The sequence below is a fragment of the Danio rerio genome, chromosome 7, assembly GCF_049306965.1.
Source record: "Danio rerio strain Tuebingen ecotype United States chromosome 7, GRCz12tu, whole genome shotgun sequence".
NCBI classification, from domain to species: Eukaryota; Metazoa; Chordata; class Actinopteri; order Cypriniformes; family Danionidae; genus Danio; species Danio rerio.
Genome location: NC_133182.1, coordinates 12,765,442 through 12,775,000, shown reverse-complemented (window position 1 = coordinate 12,775,000; position 9,559 = coordinate 12,765,442). Strand labels below are relative to the sequence as shown.

Below are 9,559 nucleotides of genomic sequence, written 5' to 3'. Positions count from 1 at the left end.
ACTTTGGGAGAACGCTTAATACTTTATCACCTGTGACTTGTTTGTATTCTGACCACTTGTGCTTTGTTGTACACTATATCAATAAAGTGTTTAGACTTTTAAAAACACTGCTGTAATACATTGAGCCACTAAACATTGTTCTTATGACGTTTTTTAACAGGAGGAAAACGCGAATTACTTCCAAACACTTCAGATATAGTCTGTGTTAGTTACTGTAAGACTATTGATGAAATCCAGCATAACACTGTATGGCAACGCTTCAGATGACTGTTCTAGAGCCTACAGCTAATCAATCTGACAGATTCTGGAGTGCATTACAGCTCTAAATATAAATATAAACGATAAATGATCTTAAATAAAATAAATACATGTATAAAGATGGTATATAAGTATATAACTTTACTCACATGGGAAACGGAGGCCACGTGAATGGTTTGTGAGCACAATTAAGTTCACTCAGCATGCCATGCCATCTAATAATTGTAGGAAACAAATCCAAAAGGCAGTCGACTGTGTAAAGCCACATAAAACAGCACAGAAATACGATAAATATGCCGAGATCAGTGGCTAATCTGCAGGATTCAGCTGAGGTGACGTGACGGCGACCAACGAGACCTAGCTGTCACTCAAGTGGCCACGCCCTTAATTATGCAAACTTAATATAACTTAATATAAAGGAAACGGATGAGTTATAAAAAAATTCACCCCCCTCACAGTTGTCATGAAGGGTAATATTAGCTGTATTAACCAAAATCTTTTTTTGTACCAGGCTGTAAAAACTTTTTTCTGCTGTAAAGTTGGCCATTCTAACAGTGGGCTCAATTGAAATTTGCTCTGTTTTGGAGCCAGGAGCGGCCAGGACTAGCGGAATTTCGGATGAATTGCAGTTTTAGTTACTTCCGTATTGGCTTCCTGAGGGAGAGCGGGAGGTTGCCGCTTGCTCTAGACGCACCTGATCACTGTTACCCTGATGAAGGCAGACTTCTGCCGAAACGCGTAGGTTTTTAGAAATTTAGCCATGTGAATAAAGGCTTTTTAAATTTTTCACTTTATTCGAGTGCCTTGGACTGATTCTTGTTGATGTTTTGATGAATCCCTTACCCAAAGAGCACCGACCATACATTTGAGCTTACCCCAGAGCGCTTTTTGTTTGTTTTTTCCTTGAATATAAGTATTTATAAAGTATTTTTCAAATATGTCCAAAGTTATTTATTTTTCAACACATCTTTAAACATAATAGTTTTAAGAAATAAGTTCAAATTAATAACTAATTTAAACATAAAAATAGATTTTATTTTAGTCAGACTAAAAGAAATAGGACTTTCTCTAGAAGAAAAAACGATAATTATCATAAACATCATAAAATTCCCCTAAATTTTGAAAAAGAAATAAAATTACAGCTAATAATTTCGCCTTCAACTGTACATATATCTTATACATCACGTATTTACTGCATTGTTTGAGTTCTGAATGGCTGCAAATTTCTTTTTGAGGTGTCTTGATTGTATACTCTACATATTAAATAGATATTTTTAAAGCAGAAGAGGGGGCGGCGCGGTGGCTCAGTGGTTAGCACTGTCACCTCATAGTAAGTAGGTTGCTGTTTCGAGTCCTGGCTGGATCAGTTGGCATTTCTGTGTGGAGTTTGCATGTTCTCCTTGTCTTCGCGTGGGTTTCCTTCGGGTGCTCAGGTTTCTCCCACAGTCCAAAGACATGTGGTACAGGTGAATTGGGTAGGCTAAATTGTCCGTAGTGTATGAGTGTGTGTGTGAATGTTTCCCAGAGATGGGTTGGCGGTTCATTCCGCTGTGGCGACCCCAGATTGATGAAGGGACTAAGCCGACAAGAAAATGAATGAAGGAATGAAATTGGCCGTAGTGCATGAATGTGTGTGCGTGAGAATCCGAGAGTGTATAGGTGTTTCCCAGTACTGGGTTGCAGCTGTAAGAGCAACCACTGCGTAAAACATATGCTGGAATAGTTGGCGGTTCATTCTGCTGTGGCGACCCCTGGTAAATAAGGGACTAAGCCGAAAACAGAAAATGAATGACCCATCTAATAATCTGTTGTTGTGTTTTTCCTGACTGCAGTGGTTGAGCGCTCCTTCAATGCAGCAGCAGAGGCGGACGCTATGTGGAGACGTGATCTGCTTTCTGTTCATCACACCGTTAGCCAGTCTGTCGGGCTGGTTGTGTGTGCAGGGAGCCATGGATCTCTACTACAGCAACGGCATGGAGGCCGTCGGACTCATTATCCTCACACTCACCCTCTTCACTATATACCTCTTCTGGACCGTCGTAAGTGCACTCATGTTTTTGCTTTTAGTGCAGATACTGTAAATGAAAGTGCGGTGCCATTTTACACATGCAGGGATTTCCATTGGTGTGAAAACTATTCTGAATTAAGCCATGTCCACATTAGTACACAGAAAATTTCATAAATAGTTTCGTTAAAAAAATATTTGTACCCTTTTCACATGATTGTTATGAATCGTTTAACATCATAATTTTTAATATTTATTTTGTTTTGTTTTTTTCAGATTTTTTGTTTGTTTTTTTAAAGCATAAACATTTATATTTATTTGATCATGTATTATATCATCTTTACATCACATTACAAAAAACAAATGACCACTTGTGCGAGGCAGAAGAGTTCCTGCTAAAAGGGATACAGCTGCTGCAAGAATTATTCATTCATTCATTCATTCATTCATTCATTCATTCATTTTACTTTGGCTTAGTCTATTATTTATCAGGGGTCAGCACAGTGGAATGAACCGCCAACTATTCTAGCATATGTTTTACGCAGCGGGTGCCCCTTTAGCTGCAACCCAGTACTCCATACACTATCACATTTAATCTCATCCAATTCCCCTGTACCGCTAGCTTTGGACTGTGTGGGAAACTGGAGCACTCGGACAAAAACAAACATGGGGAGAACATGCAAACTCTACACAGAAACGCCCCCTGGCCCAGCTGGGACTCAAACCAACGACCTTCTTGCTTTGAGGCGACAGTGCTAACCACTGAGCCACCGTTCCACCGAGAATTATGTATGTTATTTATTAAATTGCCCAATAATTGTATTTTATTAATGTCTACCCCAAACTCAGCCCTCACAGTCATGTAGAAACTGTTACAGTACTGAGTATTATTTATATTATTCATACGCGCTTCCAAAACGAAGACGAGGAGTGAAGTTAAGGCTGGATATTTATGTTAAATTTGAAATGATCCTATTGGATAGCTAGTGATTAGTGATAGGGATCAGCTGCAGTCAATCCTATCATGTGCTCCTCTCAAAATTAGTTTGTGAAGCTTCACTAAGTGAGTTTTTCCTTAACCCTTGTATGGTGTTCGGGTCTGTAAGACCCATTTTAATTTTTTTTTTAAAGAAAAATTAAACAATGAACAATTTTTTCAACCTGAAATTCATTGGCTTTGGCTTCTTTTCTGTGAAGAACATAAATCCGAACAAATTTTCAACGACCGCATAAATGTACCTCCCCCCACATATTTACATTAAATCCAAGGTGTTCGGGTCCACTAGACCCAGGTCTAATAAAAGTGTTGAAAGTGTAGGTCCAGTGTTCCTATACTCTGTCCTCCTTTCTGGTGCTGCTGTTTTCTTCCCCTCCTGCTCCCGCACAAAATTGCAACATTGTTGCAAATTCAACTCAACACTGTCTGCTCGTACATTCCCGCACATTTTACCCTCTCTCTTGCAGTAACCAAGCTTTATTTTCTCATACCCTGTCCCATCTGCGAATTAGGGGGTATAGTACTATAAAAAGACTTTGCCAGTGTGGTTCCTTACCACAACTGATCAAGATGGCCAAAAGATTATCTGCTGCGAGGGCCTTGCAATTGATTGTGGATGAGAGAGGGGCTTCTGATGATAATATCCATGACCATGGTGGGAACAATACGAAAAAACAAATCTGTGGGTTTTATTTTTTTCATAACATTAATAAAAACAAAATAATAAATAAATAAATAAAAATGAGAAGCACATTAAATTTATCAATATGATTTAACAAAGGTAAAGGGGGGAAATTAACCATGTTTGCTGTGCATATGGCTTGTAACTGGAATTAAGTAAACATTTGTTGAGTAATTTAATACAAAATTGTTTAATAGTGTTCATTTAGAAAGCCAAAACTCTAGTGGGTCCACCAGACCCATGAGCACTGGCTGAGTAACCAAAATACGAACACCACACAAGGGTTAAAATAGGCAAAATAATCTGCCAATGGGGTAAGCAAATTAATCTTGTTTTTCCTTTTGATATAATAATTTTTTTTTACCCCATTGGCAGGTTTGTTTGCTTGTTTGAGGGAAAAACTCAATTCATTTTGGCATATTATTTCTCAAAACAAGACTACATGTTTTGCTTGTCTAGAAAAATCCTCTTGATTTAAGAATTTTAAGATATTTGTGCTAGAAACAAGTCAAAAAATCTAACTGAGAAAAGCATTTTTGCAGTAAGAGTAATTAAAAACATTAGCTCTGACTTTTTTTTTCTTCTTTTTTAACGGCAGGTATCTCTTCGTTACCACATCCACCTTTTCAGGACGTGGAATGCGACGAATCCCAGTGTCCGACTTCAGATTCCCCGTCCTGCGAAAGCACAACAGAGGCCTAAACATCTCACAATGCACTTCTTGTGCAAATACAAGAAAAAGGAGACGGTGGTGTAGTGCCTACAAGCACATCAGGAAGAAAACAGACTGATGCTGTGGTCACACTAGAGTTTGAGCACGTGAAATTCTGTTGTACATCTTAAACAAGATGATTAGACATTTAAAAAAGCGAGCGATTGGTCCATATTTTAAATTTCTCTCCAGAGAGGTCATGTTTTGATCTTCGATTGGTCTCACGCAGTCACGAGATGCAATTTCGCAGGTCAGAGTTCACCAAGCTTGAAGTTTGCAGCACAGTGAACGCTGAAACTTGCTGCACGAGCATGCGTTTCCAGTCTGTCCCATTCGCGCGCAAATGAATGGAAATCTATAGGAGAAAAGTGCAGTGTGAGCGCGGCTTAACGCAAAAGCCCTGATTTTGGAGTCACACCCAAGATTTGAAGAGACTTTTGCATTAATTTGAAGTGATGAGAGATTTCGAGACTTGCTTCATCTGTACTTGGGTTTTTTTTAATAATGGAAAAGTCATATATTCAACGTGGGAAAAGTGTGTCAAACCACAGGAGAAGAGCACGTCTTCATTAAGGGGAGAGTTCACCCAAAACTGATCATTCTATCAACATTTATTCACCCTTGACTTCTTTAAAACCTGCTTGAGTTTCTGTTGAACACAAATGAAGATATTTTGAAACATGCTGGAAGTCGGTAACCATTCATAGTATGGAAGTTGATGGTCATAGGTTTCCAACATTCTCCAAAATATCTTCTTTTGTGTTCAAAAGATAAAAGAAACTCATAAATGTTTGGAATCACTTGAGGTGAGTAAAAAATAAGTATATTTTCATTTTTGGGTGACCTATCCCTTTAATAAACCAGCGAACAGTGATTGAGCTATTTATACTTGCAGTTTTTACCTTAAAATAGTATATACCATACCTGTCAACCGTCCTGTTTTACCCAGGATTCCCCTGTATTTTTAAATATATATATAAATAAAACAAAAAGTCATGAAAACAATTGTTTATTTGTTACTTTAACTAACATTGATCAGTTTATCGGGTTTATACAAAGCTTAACTTAATATTTTTATTTAGTTTGGCTGATGTAAATTAAGTTTAACAATAGTCTAATAGCATTCAATAACTATAGTAGCCTACCTTTAATCAGAATATATCTACACAGCTGACAAAAGTGTTATCTCCCATCCAAGTTTTAGGAACAACAAATACTAACTTGACTTCTAGTTGATGATTTGGTATCAGAAGTGGCTTATATGAAAGGCAAAGGCCTCTATATCACGCTTATTTAACAAAAAATAATACATGATCATCCCTTGATTTTTATTTCTTTAATTAGGACAGTAAGGTCTGACTTTGCTTAGACAAAAGTCTTGTCTCTTAACTGAAATAATGTACAGTATAGAATATAAAGTCATGCTGCAGTGGAAAAAAAAATAGTATTGTGTGTGACTCCCATGAGCTTGATGGACTGCATCCATACATCTTTGCAATGACTCAAATAACTTAATCATAAAGTCATCTGTGATGGTAAAGAAAGCGTTCTTGCAGGACTCCCAGAGTTCATCAAGAGTCTTTGAATTCATCTTCAATGCCTCCTCCTTCATCTTACCCCAGACATGCTCAAAAATGTTCATGTCTTGTGACTGGGCTGGCCAATCCTGGAGCACCTTGAACTTCTTTGCTTTCAGGAACTTTGATGTTGAGGCGGATGTATGAGGAGCGCTATCCTGCTGGTTTGTAATGTAATGGGCAGCACAAATGTCTTGTTACCTCAGGCTGTTGATGTTGCCGTCCACTCTGCAGATCTCTCGCACGCCCCCATACTGAATGTAAACCCAAACCATGATTGTTCCTTCACCAAACTTGACTGATTTCTGTGAGAATCTTGGGTCCATGTGGGTTCCAATAGTTCTTCTGCAGTATTTGTGATGATTGGGATGCAGTTCGACAAACGATTCACCTGAAAAATTGACCTTCTTTTCCAAACGATCAACTAGAAGTCAAGTTATTATTTGCTGCTCTTACAACTGGGATCAACGACAAGACTTCCGTCAGGTTGTGTAGATATACATATATATTATGCAGTGAAAAAAAGTAATGAGATTTGATTCCATTTCTATAAAGCCAGTATTTTTACTGTTTACTGTTTAATTTGTTTGTAACTTTTTTTATATCGTATGCAATTAATTTTCTACACTATAAAAAAATCCCTAAATTAGCAGTTTTCTGTATTTCGTGATTCCTGTTTTTATGCTTTTGAATTGCATTATGGGACCTTGGTCTTTCTTTCAACAGCTTTTAACCTTAAACATTTGACTCATTAACATTTTCAACAGTGTAAAGTGATAAATTGTCTGGGTTGGTGTTGTATATTATGCTACAAAAACCTTGTAATAAACTGCAGGTACATTTTCTGTTATATTACAGACTTATTGCTCTATATATTATTTCTTGCATTATATATTTTTTCAAACGACTGAAATGTCAATGAGAGTTGAAGAGAGTTGAGTTTTCAATATCAAACATCGACAGAGCAGAGATCAACATCTCATAATGCAATTCACAACCACGATTAACACTTGTTAAATCGCAAAATAGGGAAACTGAACTAACAGATATTTTGTACAGGTTACACTGTGGTATGGTAAAGTGGAGTGTTCCTTTAAGAGTAGTTTAGCTGTAATTTTATATATATTTACAATAAAACTGTTCTGAATTAACGGATTCAGCAATTTAGGGGCATTTTGGGATTTAACGCATTGAGGGATGTGCAAAAAACGGTTATCCCTTATTTTCATATCCTAATATTGACAGGTATGGTATAAACAGCATCTACAGTGGCTAGATAAGACAATCATTCAGATTTGCAGATTTGATTTCATGACTGTTTTATCATGGGGGAGAAGTTAAAAAGTGTTTCCTTCTATGAAAACCAGACAAAATATTGGTTAGTAGGTATATTATTCATCATTTGATGTCGGAGCTGAATTGAACAAGTTAAAACAAATCAGCTTTATAATTGTGTGGACTGTGTGTGATATGTAAATTTCAGAAATCAGAAAAAAATCCAGCCTTACAATGTGAAAACATGACTTACAGTACCCTAAAAAACATAGTCCCTTTATTCATCAGGGGTCGCCACAGCGGAATGAACCGACAACTTATCTAGCATATGTTTATATGCTTCCAGCTGCATCCCAGTACTGGGAAACAGATTTTTATTATTTAAAAAAAGGAAAAATGAATTAATATTTTTAAAATTCAATTGTATACATTAAATTCATCATAAATATAATCCAAGAATGCTGAAAATGTATTACCCATTTTTAATTTTGTATAGTAAAATACTATATTTTATGAACTCTTTGGTGTGTCATTATGAATTTTTGTATGTCACCTTATAATTATTATTTACGCACTATTTATTAGTCCTCGAGAGGTTCTTAACTGATTTGACACAAAAGAAGATATTTTAAAGAATGTTGGAAACCGTTAACAAACAAACAAATACTATGAAAGTCAAGGGTTACAGGTTCACAATATTCTTCAAGATATATTATTTTGTGTTCAATAGAAGAAAGAAACTCAAACAGGTGAGTAAATGATCACAGAATTTTCAGTTTTGGGTGTAGTACCCCTTTAAGGAAGGAAAAGGTGCCATCTAGTGCTAAAATAAATGCTTACAAGTACATCTAAAGAACTTCAGCAAATTTTGTCTGATGGACATAAATCTCACATCACTTTATTTCATGGATCTCCAAATAACTTTGACGATCATGGCCATGATAATTACTGCAAGCAAATATATATATATATATATATATATATATATATATATATATATATATATATATATATATATATATATATATATATATATATATATATATATATATATATATATATATATTTAATATATATATATATTTAATATATATTTAAAGGCTTAACTAGGTTAATTAGGTTAACTAGGCAGGTTAGGTTAATTAAGCAAGTTATTGTATAACAATGGTTTGCTTAGTAGATTATATATAAAAAATAGCTTAAAGGGGCTAATAATTTTGACCTTAAAATGGGTTTAAAAAATTAAAAACTGCTTTTATTCTAGCCGAGATAAAACAAATAAGACTTTCTTCAGAATAAAAAAATATAACGATACATACTGTGAAAATGTCCTTGCTCTGTTAAACATCATTTGGGAAATATTGGAAAATTGACAGGGGGGCTAATAATTTTAACCTAAACTGTATACACTGAAAAAAATAGCTCTTTAGATTTACTTAAAAAATCCTCGTAACAATTTGCACAAACAAATTTCAAGTAAATTTTACAATCTTATATCAGTTACAATTAACTTGTCAATATCGTGTAAAATTGACTTAATTTATTTAGGAGTGTTAGGTTAAACATTAAGTAAAAGTTAAACAACAAACATCACTTTGAGTGCGTTGGACTGATTTTTGTTGTTTGCTTTGATGGATCGCTTACCCAAAGAGCACCGCCAAAATATTTGAGCCACCCCTGCACTGTAAAAGGGATTAGTTACTTAAAGCAGGTAAACTAGTTGCGTTAAAAGCAACACGTTGACTTTACAAAAAGAATGTAAGTAAACCCATTGTAACTTGGAACTGTTAAGTTGACTTAAATTTTATAATTATGCAAATTGTACTTACTTTTTAAAGTCAACTAACACATTTCTACAGTGTCAGACTATTTTAGCACGTCTGTTTTTAAATAATTACTGTAAATATCACAATATTTGTCGCTTCATTAAATACATACAGTCTACACTTATATCCTGTATTGAATTTAGAAGACGCACTGGAGTCTGGAAGAGCAGATTTATTTTACTGCGTCGCAAAAAAAACAAAAACAAATATACATATAAACACATATA

At 35.4% G+C, this 9,559-nt stretch overlaps 1 protein-coding gene across 2 annotated transcripts in view; it reads left to right on the top strand.

The window, feature by feature from the left end:
• The window catches only part of zgc:158785, a 21,098-nt gene extending 13,075 nt beyond the window's left edge, over positions 1-8,023 (top strand). The window contains 4 exon segments of one of the 2 annotated variants that reach the window (NM_001080696.1): positions 2,091-2,297; positions 4,541-4,824; positions 4,853-5,073; positions 7,345-7,720. In NM_001080696.1, coding sequence (NP_001074165.1) covers positions 2,091-2,297; positions 4,541-4,699 — 366 coding nt within the window. In that variant the 3' untranslated portion in view covers positions 4,700-4,824; positions 4,853-5,073; positions 7,345-7,720. 2 annotated transcript variants of the gene reach the window in all.
• Positions 8,024-9,559: the final 1,536 nt, after the last annotated feature.